The sequence below is a fragment of the Canis aureus genome, chromosome 10 (assembly GCF_053574225.1).
Source record: "Canis aureus isolate CA01 chromosome 10, VMU_Caureus_v.1.0, whole genome shotgun sequence".
In the NCBI taxonomy this organism is placed as follows: domain Eukaryota; kingdom Metazoa; phylum Chordata; class Mammalia; order Carnivora; family Canidae; genus Canis; species Canis aureus.
In genome coordinates, this window is record NC_135620.1 from 51,507,151 (window position 1) to 51,521,916 (window position 14,766).

Here is a 14,766-nt window from a genome sequence, read left to right on the forward strand (position 1 = left end):
CCTCAATTTTTAACATTTTGCCACAATTTACTTTATCACCATCTCCATACGCAGTTTTTTTCTGAACCACTTGAAAGTAGGCTGCATACACAATAATCATGATTTAGCTTCCTACATAGGTTTTCCTAAAGGCATCAAACAATGGACATGTCTATAGAATAGTGCTCCCTCATCCGCAGTCAACTATGATTCGGAAGACTTTTGAAGTATGGGGAGGTCAACAGTAGCCTGATGCTTACATCACAATGCCTAGGTCATTCACTTCACTTCATTCCTTAGGCATTTTACCGTTTCACATCACAAGGGCAAGTACAAGTTATTTTGAGAGACCACATTCATATAACTTTCATTACAGTGTACTGCTATAATTGTCCAACTTTATTGTTATTAATCTCTTCCTGTGCCTAACTTATACACTTTATCATAGGTATGTATGTATAGAAAACAGTACATACAAAGTCAGGTACTATCTAGTTGTAGGCATTCACTGGTGGATCTTGGAACTTATCCTTTACAGGTAAGAGGGTACTACTACATAAGTTCTGGTTTCAGTGATAGCTACATTATAGTAATTTAATCAGTTAATGTTTCGATTGTGCATAGCTCAATGAGTTTGATGTTAGAAATGGACCCATGCTCAGAATTCTGATGAAATCTGGTGTGTGAAGAGTAACCCTTCTCCCTCTACTTCCCTTCCCCTACTGTCACTGGTGGGGACATTGGTGGGGATACTGGGGCTGGTGACAAACTGAACCAGGTTATACTTGATTTTTTGTATCTTGGAGAATCTTCTGAAACTTCTGACTAGCTCTGGGTGTCCATCCCACTGGCAGAGGACTGCAATTATTCCCCATGATGTAAGAACCTGCAAGAATGGGCCATCAGCTTACCTTGAATAAATTGTTGCCCCTTTGTACACACAGCCCATCTTATTACACATTAAACGGGTTGAGGAGGCCCTTGGATTGGCTCCCAGAGTTTCCTGAGACTGGGAAGTAAAAGTAATAAAAAGTTTTCTTGTTGTCAATCTGAGGATTGATGAACAAGAAAGTGCAAATGCTTGATTGCATTTCCTTTAAACAAAGGAAAAGTCAAAAAAAGACACTGAAAATCTAAGGTTAAGATAAAATATCTCATACACACTGAATCAGGTGAACAGCTTAAAAGAATATACTGGTAGGCTAAAAGTTAAGACAGTGGAACCCTCTAAAAGCAGACAGCAGGTCCCAATTTTTAAAATCCCTACTATCTAGTCATCCATCAAATGCTTTAAATATTTCCTATATGAAAGAAAACAGAAGTGGTTTACCAGAAAATGTACATATGGTTGCCAAAGAACTTGCAGACAGGTGAGAGAACACTTAGTAATGAATTACTACAGGACTCCAAGGTTATTGAGAGTGTAAATAATTGAGGGAAAATAATGGAGGACGGCACACTTTACCAGAAGCTTTCCTTTAGGATGGGATTGTTTCCAGAAGAAAGATCCACATGAAGGCTCTGCATTAACAGGGAGCAGCACCTCCATAGACCTGAAGATTAGGATGGCCAGAGCACAAATGAGGTGAGAGAAAAGCTGACAATGAACCAGAATCTGATTAGGCAGAGGTATGTAAACCATATTATGCTGGATTTTTGTTTGCTTTCATTAACTATCTTAAGAATAACAGAAAATTACTGAAAGATTTTTAAATAGGGGAATGAAACAAAACAAAAACTTAAAAAAAAAAAATCTTTTGACTGCTACATCAAGAAAGGCTGGAGGCAAACAGGTAGGTTTAGAGCAACAGTGGATGCAGGCCGACCCACTGTAAAAGCACAGGTAAGAGATCATGGCTGCCTAGATTGGATAACCGTGTAGACACATTAGAAATATTTAGTGACCAGGATTTGGGGATTGAATGAGAGGGCTGAAGGAGGAGAATCAAAGACTGGGAAATTTTTGGCCTGAACCCCTAAGAGGATGATATGATGCTGCCACGTATTAAGATGAGATCCATGTGTTTAACTGACAACACTAAGATAGGTTTTCACTAAATGTTTAAAAATATGTAAGATCAGAAAATAAAATAGCATTGTTTTTAAAACTTAAACTACAAAATCATAATTTCAAATTATATTCCTTGATCAACTATAGTCTTCCCATAATTTCTCAATGTTTAATCTTATAAAAATTGCAAACATCAATTCTGATTGTCGTTTAAAAGAATTTCCTACCGCCATTAGGACAAATACAAACATGACCTACAAAGCTTAGTGCCACACTCTGCCCTGTGACTAACTTTGCCTTCTTTCAATTCTTGGAATATGCAAGGCTATCCTTCTGCTTTTGAATCTTTGGATGTCTTTCCCTTTGCTAAGAACAACTCTACTCCTAGCTAACATCTGTTTTCTGAATTTCAATTCAGCCATCATTTCCACATGAGATTAGGCCCCCACTGTATGCTCTTCTAGGAAATCATACTTTCCCTCCAAAGAACTTATGGTTTGTAATGTTTACATATATGTTCCACGATGGCAAGGAGCGTACCTGCTTTGTTCTACCACTAAAACCCTAAAAACATAGTATAGAACCTGCCACACATCAGGCATCCCAATTTCTGTTGAACAACAAATGAATATGGTAGCAAGGCAAACTGAAGGCTGAATTAGACTTAATCCAAGTTCTGTTACTCACTGGCAATCTTATTTTAGGATAGATGGAGAGCAATTTGTCATTTCTAAAACAGAATAAAACATAAACATAATTACTTTGTGTGTAAGTACCAATGTAAAAGAACTTTGGCAAGGATCTTTTGTTTTTAGTAAGCTAAATGCTACATAGCTGCATTCTGCTGAAGATATTCCTCATAATCAGATTAAAGAACTAAATTAAAATGCAGATCACTTGAAATTTAGTATTAACAAGTATACCCTTAACTATTTTGAAGATTTTAGCTCCTCTAAGTAGTTCAAGTAATTCGATTTTTTTTTTTTTAAGGCAATACTGCGTAGGAAAATTTCTAGATTCTTGTTTTAAAGTGTTACTGTTTTATTTTTTATTTTGTTGAATACACATGTTTTACTGGCAGTCCAGATAAACAAGTATATAAAGGAAATATTTAAATTTTTCTTTTGGCAGGTGTCAAACTGTGCAGATTAAAATGCCTCAATTTAACCTGAAGAAATGGTTTTGAATCATACAAATTTTTAAGAAGAAAAATAAACTGTCCAAAGGGATTCTCCTAGCTTATAACACATTTCCAGAATAACTCTCAAAAAAAAAAATTCAAAAATACTCATTGACTACTTTAAAAATATGTCAATACCATATGGCTTTATGAAATAACTTCTAAAATTTATATTTTTTTATTTAAAAAGGATCCCAAGTTTTAAATAAACTGCTAGCAATATCATTTTCCTCACTTAAAAGTGCATATCTCTGAGGGTGGGACATACATACTTTTTGAACAAATAATGATTTTTACAAATTTTTAACACAAAAAAAAATTACTTAAAATATTTTTAAGGGGCTAAGAGTTTTCACCAAAAGTCATCTTTAAATAGACTGCAGTAGATGACACTGTTCTTTTTGTTTTTTGTTTTTTTTTTATACCATCAGAATTCTCAATGAGATGCTTTGGCAGTTTTAAGACATATCGTGGTCTCTACCAAGAGATACTGACATTAACGATGTCCGTGGAGACGGCAACTGCCTTGATGGCTCAGTGTGAATAGCAACATTACTGGGCTGGTTCTCCAAATCAGAGGCAAAAGTACTCTCTTCTCTTACATCAAGAGTTTGTTCAACCGAAGCTGCCTGGGGTGGAATATCATCCACAGTTTTGTTGGCATTATTCAAGTTGTCATTAAGTGTGGAAATATTACACTCCTTGTCTAGGATGCCAAATTCATCTTCTATTGTAACTACATCTTTAGCTTCAAATGGTTCCAAGGGAGGAGGCAAAAACTCATTTTGTAGAGGGTCCTGAGGACCACTATTGTCACATTCTGTATCCTCCTTTACTTCAGAATCCTTATCACTATCACTGTCAATGGTAATTACAACTGGCGAACGTGAACCATTGTCCCCATGATGTTTCTTATGCTTCTTCTTGTGCTTCTTCTTTTTCTTTTTATGATGCCTAGTTGTATCAGTAGCTTTGCCTTCATAAACTATCTCTACACTTAGGCTCCGGGTCCTCCTTTTTCTCCTTTTGTGTTTTGTCTCTCTGTCTGATGATCGGCTGTCTGAAAAGCTGTCACTCTCATTTTTGTGGTTGCCATCCAATTTTGATGAGGACTTTTGGTAATGACTTTCCTTTACTTTAGAAGCAAACTCACGAGAAGGTTGAGCCACTTCATTAGTACCCTCCAAATGCCGTGTTTTGTATTTTCGTTTCCCTCCGGGCTTTTCATTTCTTACCCAGTCAGGCCCTGTAGATGCAGTTTTTGATCTATTACTGGACAGGCTTCTTGATCTGTGCCTTTCATAGTAGTAATACTTCCTTTCACTGTGATTATTTTTTTTCCTAGCATTTGTTCTTTCAGAAAAGGACTGAATTCTAAATTCTGGACTTGAAGATTGTCTGGAATAATGAGCTCTGGACAGAGTCCTCCTCCTATAAGATGATTCATAGCCATCCCTGTCCTTGTTTCTACTATAGTAAGTATACTCCCACTTATACCTGCTTCCATAATTATTTCTTAAATAATAACGATCTCTATTTCTGCTCCGTGATCTTCTTTTACCATGATCACTGCTACGAGATCTTGATCTGCTTGTGCTTTCACTACTGAGAGAGAGAGTCTGGCTTCTTCTTGACCAACTGCTGTCTCTGGTTCTTGATCTCTTCTTGTCTCTTCTACCTCTAGGTCTGCTACTCTCCCTGCTCCTAGACCTTTTGCTTTTCATCCTTTTCTTCCCATGATGCTTTCTACGACTCTTCTGATCATGCCCACTTCTACTCTGGGAACGAGAATCTGAACTTCTTGATCTTCCCCTCCTCCTGTGTCTACGGTTATATGGGGAATATACCCTGTCTCCTCTGATAGACGAGCTCAGGTCTCTGGGAGATGACAATGATGTAGAGTGCTTCTCTTCTTTCTTTGACTTGATTCTTTTACCAGAACCACAATGACCTTTATTTATTTGCTCATCCTTTCCAAGGACAGAGTGTGGAGATGAGCATCTACTAACATCACTATCACCAGAACTATAAGACTGTTCTTGTGTCTTCACAGTCTCCATTTTCTCATAAGAGCCTAACTCCTCAGAATCAGAGGACAGTTCAACAAGTTCTGGGGTCCTCTCAGCTAGTGGTTTAACAAACCCAACAATGACACAATTATCTGAAGAAGAATCACTGTCATTATTGAGGTCTTCATTAGTTTGTACTCCTTGTATCTGAGATGTGGCTCTTCCTGTTACAAGTTCTTCATCTGAACTATCAGAAGTATTTAAAAGGGAAGACATGGCAGCGTGTACCTGTTCTGAGCTTGAGTAAGATGGCCCTGGAGTTTCATCATCCCACGGTGCCTGACTAACAGTGGTTACATTGATATCTAACTCTTGAGTCTCAGCTTCGTCAGGAGATATTGTTATGACTGAAGAATCAGAATGGCTACCTTCTTCATATGAAGGAGCAGGGCAATCATAATTAGCATGCTGGTCAAAAGCTGCCATGTTAAAAGGAGATCGAGCAAAACTGATAAATTCATGTATAAAATGCTCAGTCCGATTAAGCAGAAATGGTCTTAAGTCAGACACAAATTCCCGACTTTCCAAGTCATAGCGAGTAACATTACTCATGATGATGTGCTGGACAATATTCACTAAAGATCCATGAGCTCCAAAAAGAACTGTAAGTTCACGTTTTAGCCAGGGGACTAATCTGTGAAGGCAAGCTGGATTTCTACGGAAAAATTCAGCTGAAATATCCCTGCAGCGACCACCATCTTCAATATTTCTAACACGGGCGCCAGCACGATAAAGAGTTCGTCTAAAATTAATAATATCCTGTTCTTGAATTTTCCGCAAAGATCTTTCATCTGCAGTAGTTGGCCTCCTTACTGCAATCTGTCTCATAAGTTGAGGAATTTCACCATTTCTAGGTCTTGTTGAAATGCCTAACCCCTCAAATAGTACTCCACTATCTGGTGGAGTTGTTGTTCTTCTACTCATAGTATTATTAGGTGAATAAACAGAAGCACTTCGATCTCTTGTCATAGTTGTACGATAGCGAAATCGTGGAACATCAGGGGTTGCAAAAGAACCGTTATATGAAGGCCTTAGGACATACTCCTTGAAGTCATCTTCTGCCCTCACAGAATGGAAAATAGAATCAAAGGGCTGTTTACATAGTGGACATTCAGCTTTGTTTTTTGACCACTCCTGTACACAGCGAAAACAGAACTTATGTAAACAGCGATCTAAGTAAGACACATTATCAAATCTATCCAAACATATAGGACACTTAGAATCAGGAGATGCATCAGCTGGTACTGTCTGTTGCAATTTGCTAGTACCAGCTTTAGGTGAAAAGTTGTCCATTTTAAATTCCTTAGCAGCTGATGCCATTATCTGTAAAAGGGAAAAAAATACATCAGTAACCAGAAAAAAAGAACAGACTAAAATCTGAAAAAAAAAAATTCAAATAAATGATTGTGAAACATACTTTGGTGAAAATAGCTGAGTAGCTCATTAACCTTGTAATATGAAGGGACAGTGTAACATAGTCATATAGTACTTAAAACACAAGCTCTAAAAGTCACATATTTCCTGGGTTTGAATCCTGGTTTCACACCAGTGGTGTGACTATGTATCAGCAATAATAGAACCTGCATCACAGGGTTTATGAAGACCTTAGAAAAGGTGCCTGGTACCCAGGAAGCTCTCAAATATTATGTAGCATTCTGTTCTTTTAAAAAAGAATTTAACCAAAAAGAATTTTATATACATATAAATATATAAAGGTATATATATTTATATACTTATACACACACACACAATCTGCCAAGTACCCATGTATCCACCACTCAGATTTAGCAACATTTTTTTCATGGCTATTTCAATATTTTTTAAATATCCCTTATCTTCTCCTCCTATCCCCCTCTAGAAAATAAAAACCAAAAACACCACAGTCCTCAGCTGGTGTTATTTCTATCTATTGTTTTAGTTCTTGCATACATATCCCCTGAGCAATATAGACTACTGACTTGCTTTATTTATGTAAAATATTGAATGTATACCTTTAAACATAACTACAGTGAGATAATTTGCATACCAAAAGTTTACCTGTTTAAACCAATTCTGTAGTTTTTAGTGGAAGATTCTTTCACACAGAGAGAATATCTTTTAGTGAGGACTAAATGAAATAATATATGTAAAGGTGTCCAAAGAATAGTTCCTGGCTCCTAGCAACTGCTGTGTAAATATTAGTTGCTGTTAGTATTATTATACTATGGTTACACTACTATATTCAATTCCTCACTGATTCCTTACATTACTAAGTCTTTGAGCTTTTTTATTTAATCCAAAGGCAGCCACAATGTTTCTTGAAATCATGCTTCCAGGGATCCCTGGGTGGCGCAGCGGTTTGGCGCCTGCCTTTGGCCCAGGGCGTGATCCTGGAGACCCAGGATCGAATCCCACGTCAGGCTCCCGGTGCATGGAGCCTGCTTCTCCCTCTGCCTATGTCTCTGCCTCTCTCTCTCCCTGTGTGACTATCATAAATAAATAAAAATTAAAAAAAAAAAATAAAAGAAAGAAATCATGCTTCCAGTGCCCTTCCCTTGTTATTTTTTCCCCACAAGGATCACTAGAATCTTAATTAGTTTTGTTTTCTTTAAATGTATCAGTTTATGTTGACCCCCCCCTTTTTTTTTTTAAGATTTATTTGTCTGAAACAGCGCACACGGAAGCACAAGCAGGGGGAACAGCAGATGGAGAGGGAGAAGCAGGCTCCCCGATCCCCTACCAAGCAGAGAGCCTGACAGGGGGCTTGATCCCAGAATGCTGGGATCATGACCTGAGCCAAAAGCAGATGGATGTTTAACCAACTGAGCTACCTTACCTAGGTGCCCCAACCCATTAACTTGCAAATTTGCCAGAGCTGAAATTTGGTATGCATCACATTTTTGGCCTGGTTATCTTATAAATCACTCTTTAGCTGCACTCTATATTAATCATTGAGTATATATTAAAAATGTTTCTTTCGGGACGACTGGGTGGCTCAGAGGTTGAGAGTCTGCCTTTGGCCCAGGGCGTCATCCTGGCATCCCAGGATCGAGTCCCACATCGGGCTCCCTTCATGGAGCTTGCTTCTCACTCTACCTGGTCCCTGCCTCTCTCTGTGTCTCTCATGAATAAAATAAATCAAATCTTTAAAAAAAAAAAAAAATTTTTCTTTAGGTTTCCTGGGCCTATTATTCATCTTTCTCTACCTCCTCTATCATAGAAAGTTCCATCAATGGTCAACTGCTATCAATTTAGTCTAATGGAATTATAACTTTCTAAACACTGGCCAGGGAATGGATCCCTAGGTGGCTCAGCGGTTTAGCACCTGCCTTCAGCCCAAGGTGTGATCCTGGAGTCTCGGGATCGAGTCCCACATCAGGCTCCCTGCATGGAGCCTGCTTCTCCCTCAGCCTGTGTCTCTGCCTCTCTCTCTCTCTCTCTGTGTGTCTCTCATGAATAAATAAATAAAATCTAAAAAAAAAAAACCAAAAAACTGGCCATACCAAATTCTAACAAAAACAAACCCACAACAAAATTCATGATTGTGAAATGTAACTATTTCATCAGAAATTTCAAATTAAACTTGCTCATCTAAGGGCATCTTAACTTTCTCAGAGACATAACTTAATAGGAAATCAATTAATACTGAACAAATGTTTCTTCAGGGATCCAAATATTTCTAGTCTTTTATTTTCTAGACTATAAATACAGAAATCACCACTGCTCTTAAACAGCATGTAATTATAATGAACTGCTTTCATTAATGTATTTAACTATATACAATAATAACTGTCATTAATATATCTAAACCTTAATAATATTTAAATTTCTCGGCATTTTCTCCTACTTCTAACATTTTTATTCTTCCTCCCAGGAAATAAAAAGCCTAAAAATAAAAATTTTTAGGATCACAGACAGAGTCTGTACATTAGGGGAAGGAATGAAGAGTGGAGAGAAACTGGATAGGTTATCAGAGAATCTGGACTGACCACGTTTCCCCTAAAACTATAAACTGGAAACATTCAATAAAATCTAGATTTTTTAGTTTGCCCTTCTATATAATAAAGAGATTATTAGACTTTTTTAAAAGACTGGTGAATTTAAAGTTAATACATTGTACCTTGATTTGTGTCATGGAAATACAAAACTGTAGTGTTTACTGAACATTTGCAGTTCACATAAAAAATACAACCCTGAATGCATTTTATTAAAGGAAATTTGTAGGTAGTAAACTTAAAATACAAATAAAACAAAATCTCAACTAAGTAGAATTTTTTTTTTTTTTTTTTAATGGAATCTTAAGGGAAGGGATCTTAGGTGGCTCAGCCAGTTAAGCATCTGCCTTTGGCCCAGGACACGATCCCAGAATCTTGGGACTGAGCCCCAGCCCCCCATGGGGCTGCCTGCTCAGCGGGGAGTCTGCTTCTCCCTCTCCTTCTGGCCCTGCTTGTGCATGCACTCGCTCTCCAATAAATAAAATCTTAAAAACAAAAACACAACTTTTCTTCCCTTCCCTAGTTTTATAATAAGCCTGTTAACCACTTCAACAGTATAGTATAGGGCAAAAGAATGATCAGGAACATCCATAAGATATAAAAAAATAGAGTTGTATTTCTCACAGTAATATCTTTAGATATAAAAAACAGTATTCATCAGAAACATCAAACAGTGGCAATGCATATACATCATCAAATAAGAGATTTTCCGTCAAAAGCATCACTAATGCTAAAATTAACACATTTATTAATGGGGCATCTGGCTGGCTCAGCCAGTAGAGCATGTAACTCTTGATCTCAGGGTCATGAGTTCAAGCCCCTCACTGGGTGTAGAAATTACTTTAAAAAATTTTTTGCTAAAATATTTGCTGGGATACAAATGAAATAGAATTACCATATGACCCTGGAATTAAATACTCATCCAAGAAAACATACTGTCCATACCAAAACTTACATGTGAATATTCATAGCAACATTTATCATAAAAGCTCAAAAGTGGAAACAACCCTACCAACTTATGAAAAGAAAAATAGAATATGGTATACCCGTACAGTGGAATATTATCGAGCAATAAAAAAGATGAAACAGATACATGCTACAATAAGAACGGAAACTTTTCATTAGGCAAAATGGAGAAAAAAAAGTCACATAAGACCACATGTTGTATGATGCCATTTATATGAAATGTCCAGAATAGGCAAATCTATAGATGGAAATAGACTGCTGGTTGCTGGGGGAGGGAGAGAGATTACACAGTTTATTTTTGGAATGATGAAAATGTTCAATTATAGTTGCACAACTCTCTAAGTATACTAAAAACCCTAAAAACCACTGGGTTACAAACGTTAAACAGGTAAACTTTATGGATGGAATATAAACTATATCTCCATAAAGTGGCCTTAAAAATACAAATTAAGGCATAATACAAGCTAGGGGACAGATTAAGATGACTAGTTTCTTTATAAATTCTAGGTTTAAGTAGCAAAGGTGGAACAGATGGCAGATTTAATGCTTCAGAAGCCTGCAATAAGGTTTCTGTATCCTGGCACTCCAGGAATTGGGACTTCAAGTTAATTTTCCATAAACATAAAGAAAAAATCAGTTCTTCTGATCCTATTTCCTTAACCAAGCCTCCCAAATTCTAAATAAAGTTTATCATCTTTAGGATACACTGATTAAGCCAAACCTTCCCCAAATTTTAAACCTATTGGCTTTAACAAGGTAAGAATGCTTCCTGTCACATTTTGGGGGAATTTCAGATATTAACAAGCATACTTACCTAGGGAAAATAGATTGGGGGGGGGGGCGAAGAATCAAGGGCTGAAGGCTAAATTATAAACTGGACATTCAAAAATGGTGATTACATATAGGGGAATGATATCAATTCTAATGCAGAGCCAGGGTGAAAATCAAAACCACTTATTAATGGTGTGATCTGGAGGAAATTATTTAACTTCTCAAAACCTTAAAATTTCTCAATTCTAAAATCGATTAAGTACTAGCGCCCGCCTGAAAAGATGGTTGTGTGAAGGCATATATTACTCTATGTAAACTCTTAGCATGATTAGTATGGGGTAAGAATTTAATACTGTTACCCCATGTGAAAATAAAGTTAATTTTAGTCCTTTCCATCACCTATAGCTAGCTGATTATAACAACTCAGGAAAACTATAACAAATAATCTTTTTTTTAATTTTTATTTATTTATTTATTTATTCATAGAGACAGAGAGAGAGGCAGACCCAGGCAGAGGGAGAAGCAGGCTCCATGCAGGGAGGCCGACGTGGGACTGGATCCGGGGTCCCCAGGATCACACCCCAGGCTGCAGACGGCGCCAAACCGCTGTGCCACCGGGGCTGCCCACAAATCATCTTTTTTTCTAAATATAATTACTGCATTTCGTATATCCACGCAAGGTGGCTAAAAAGGGTACAAAATAAGATGCACTAGAATAAACCCCAAGTATTAAAAAATAATCTGGGTTCTTTTTATTACCTTAGCGAAATCACTGTACCTCCTTCAACTGCAATGTAATCACCAGTTCCAAAGGATCATTCGGATCTTAAAGGATCTATTAACCAGGTCTTATAAATAAATTTTAATACCAATACCAGACATAAAAAGAACTTTTAGGGAACCATTCCCCGCTAAAGCCACTCATTCCAGCTAATCATGATGGTTTTGGCTGACTACAGCTTTGAATCTCATGGACTACAAGCAATAAAAACAGTTAAAAAAAAAAAAGAAAGAAAAAAAAGAACCCAAACTTCGCCGTTAACTTAAATCTCGGATAACTGTTAATTTAACTTAAATAATCTTGAAATTTACCTACCGAAAATTCTGTTCCCTTTTGCCCTTAAGGCATTGTTTGCTTCACCTCAGTACTGCCCCCTTCCAGGCTACGACTCGGCAGCCCACGAGGAAAGCCGCCCTGACTGGAAGGACGGAGAAACCACAGGCAGGCGAGCCCGGCCCCCTCCGTGTAACAGCACGGACAGTGGCCTCCTCCGGCTGAGAACGGCCACCGGCCAGGACCGCAGATGAGCCCCACGTGCATTACATAATCACACGAACTACAACACTGCTCCTCCCGTTTTACAGGCAGGCAGTGAGAGGAGGACGCTCGATCTAACCTCCGGCACACCTCTGAGGAGACGCGAACGCAGTGCTCGCTGCGGGCTCCCCACCCCCACCCCCACCCCCACCCCCCCCGCCGCACCCCCTCGAGGCCGAGCTCTTTCCAGTACACCGCCAGGCTCGCGCCCCTCGGGAGGGCTTCTAGGAAACGCAGCCCTCCCCCGCCCGCCGGCACAAATCCACAGGTGCGACACCGGAGCCGCCGGCCCGCCCGCCGCCAGCCCCGCCCCGCCCCGCCCCGCCCCGCCGAGGCCCGGCCGGCCCCTCAGGCCCAGATCGCAGCTCCCCGGTGCCGGGGCCTCTTCCCAGGCCCGGAGCGCCGGCCGGCCCACCCCTCCCGACCCCCGCGCCCCATTGTTCCGAATCTCACTCACCTCGGAGGATACCGGCGCAGGCCCGGCTGGCGCGCTCGAGCCAAGCTCCCGGCGGCCCAGAAAGCTAGGTCGATGACGGCAGGATCCGCGAAGGCGCACCCGGCGACTTCGCCGCCGGCCCTCAGGAGCCGGAGCAGGCGGGGGCGCTTCACCCTCCTCGCGAGACAGCGGAGACCCCGGCGGCTGCTGCGACCCCTGTGACGTAAAGCGCTCATCACCAATGGCAGCTTGGGGGGAGGCAGCAGAAACGAGACCCCCTCCGCAGCTCCCCGCGCGTCAAAACACAACACCCGCGTGCGTAACGCATGCGCGGTAGAAAGGCGCCGGCCGGCATGGAGGGCGGGGCCTAGAATGCTCGCCCGAGCCCCGGCCCTTCCCCCCCGCCCCCGCCCCCGCCCCCGCCCCCGCCCCTACTCCGGGCGTAAAAGCTCCGAGAATCGCCCAGGCACAAATCACTAACCGCCACCATCACTCTCGTTACCAGTAGTTTCCGGGGCCTACAGGCGCGATACTTGACGTTCGCTCCTAACTTAGCTTGGTCTCGTTTAAAACTGACCAAACTCTGCGAGAAGTTGCTAAAATTACCTCCAGTGTAAAAAGGAACGGAGTTACTTGGAGGGGAAGGGACCGCCTCCAGTTGCACAGCGGGGACAGAACTCTGGGATTCGAATGGAATCCAGAGCCAGGGCCCAAGCAGTGTCCTACGCGGTCTTCGTAAAGAAATCTACTCCAGCCCAGGGGTAAACAGGCATTACCTAAGAGAACGGGGCCTTAAAATCTTCCCAAGACAAGCTTTTTCCTCTCAAAGGAATACTTTACACTTCCCCATTCCCCGGAATCCGGGTTAAAGCCCTCTTTAGGTGATATCTGAGATGTACAGGGACAGAACGTCTGGGCCTAAGGCGGCCCACTGCCCCGTTCTACCCACAGGCCTCACACCAGAGCGTCCCAAAACATTGCAGAGCTGGACTTGCTACAACCGCCCGCGTACAAAATGCCGTCTCTGGCTGAAAATTTGACACGTGCTACCGCCCTAAGCACACAAAAAGCGCTCAAAAAACACTTGTTGATTGGCAGTTACGTTATTTCTTCCACAAGCCATTGCGTTCTCCAAGACTTTTGTTTCAGGAAGAAGGGCTCAATGAACAGGGACTCCCCACCACGACTCGTCGCTGTTATATAAAAGTGGGTGGTACTCTTCTTAAGTCAATGATGAATATGCGAACGTCTCTCTGTATTACGTGGAAAGAAATGCGGGTGGAAATGTTCATCTCTCCGGCGTTAGAAGCCCGTGTCATACTTAAAATGAAGATCATTTTTTTCAAATAAATTTTTAAATGCACACGACGGCATATTATCTTGCACGGATATTGCACTGCAACGGAAAGACCCGTTGACAAGGCACGCCCATCTAAGTGGCGGAAAAGGCCATTTTTAACACGTTTCCTCCTTTATTTTACCCTGTCCCCCCACGGCGAGCTAGGCCCCCGGATCACGTGAGCCCGCCTCCAGCTCCGGGCGGAAGAGGCCGGCCGGGCTGATGGGAAACGCTGCCGGAGGCGAGGGGCGGGCGCTCGTGCCCGGCTGAAAGATGGCTGCCGCCGCTCGGCAGCCGCCGCCCCGGAGGTGACTCTAGGGCCTACAGCTTCCCTCCGTTCCCGCAGGCCGCCGCCGCCTCCTTACCATGAAGCCAGTGAGTCGCCGCACCCTGGACTGGATTTATTCAGTGGTAAGTCCCTGGCCTGGCGGGGCTCCACGGTGTCGACTCCCTAGGCCCGCAGGCGGAAGGCCCCCTATTTCTTCAGCGCCCAGAAACTCCAAAATCCATTCCTGTATTAAGGCTTTCACTCTCTCACCTCGACTCCGCCTCTTCCTGGAAGACACGCTCTTCCGCTTCTTACGTAAGGGCGCAGGGTGTACTTGCCTCCGGGACCCCATTTATTCGAGTTTTTCACTGTAATTCTCACCTTAGCAACGTACCACCTCGGCGACCTGTCGGTGCGGGGGGAGGGAGGGAACTGAATTATCACTTACGTAATTT

General features: G+C 41.4%; 2 protein-coding genes across 16 annotated transcripts in view; one reads left to right on the plus strand and one right to left on the minus strand.

Moving 5' to 3' along the window:
* The first annotated feature begins 252 nt into the window (after positions 1-252).
* The window catches only part of TZMP1 (transition zone microprotein 1), a 414,174-nt gene continuing 399,660 nt past the window's right edge, over positions 253-14,766 (plus strand). The window contains exons 1-3 of one of the 14 annotated variants that reach the window (XR_013388012.1): positions 253-517; positions 1,462-1,564; positions 12,113-12,384. Coding sequence is in view for 1 of the 14 variants with exons in the window: in XM_077912279.1 (XP_077768405.1) it covers positions 14,410-14,454 (45 nt within the window). In the remaining 13 variants the exon portion in view is untranslated. Of the gene's footprint in view, positions 518-1,461; positions 1,613-3,121; positions 3,935-7,520; positions 7,722-11,436; positions 11,691-12,112; positions 12,385-14,208; positions 14,455-14,766 lie in introns of those variants that run through there. The other 13 variants (XR_013388007.1, XR_013388003.1, XR_013388005.1 and 10 more) reach the window with 13 other exon arrangements.
* On the minus strand, positions 3,326-14,593 carry TOPORS (TOP1 binding arginine/serine rich protein, E3 ubiquitin ligase). 2 transcript variants are annotated; one of them, XM_077912268.1, is made up of 3 exons: positions 14,409-14,593; positions 12,726-12,920; positions 3,326-6,562 (listed from the first exon to the last, which is right to left on the minus strand). In XM_077912268.1, exons 1-3 carry the CDS (start codon positions 14,409-14,411, stop codon positions 3,629-3,631), a joined length of 3,132 nt encoding a protein of 1,043 aa, XP_077768394.1. In that variant the 5' UTR covers positions 14,412-14,593; the 3' UTR covers positions 3,326-3,628. The 2 variants fall into 2 exon arrangements, with proteins under 2 accessions (XP_077768394.1, XP_077768395.1); XM_077912269.1 differs by lacking the exons at positions 12,726-12,920; positions 14,409-14,593 and adding an exon at positions 12,047-12,362.

Excerpts from the sequence above, each read along its gene's own strand:
- TOPORS (XM_077912268.1), bottom strand. Across the intron at positions 6,563-12,725 it reads CTGCGCCGGTATCCTCCGAG|ATAATGGCATCAGCTGCTAA; the intron begins GTGAGTGAGATT and ends TCCCTTTTACAG.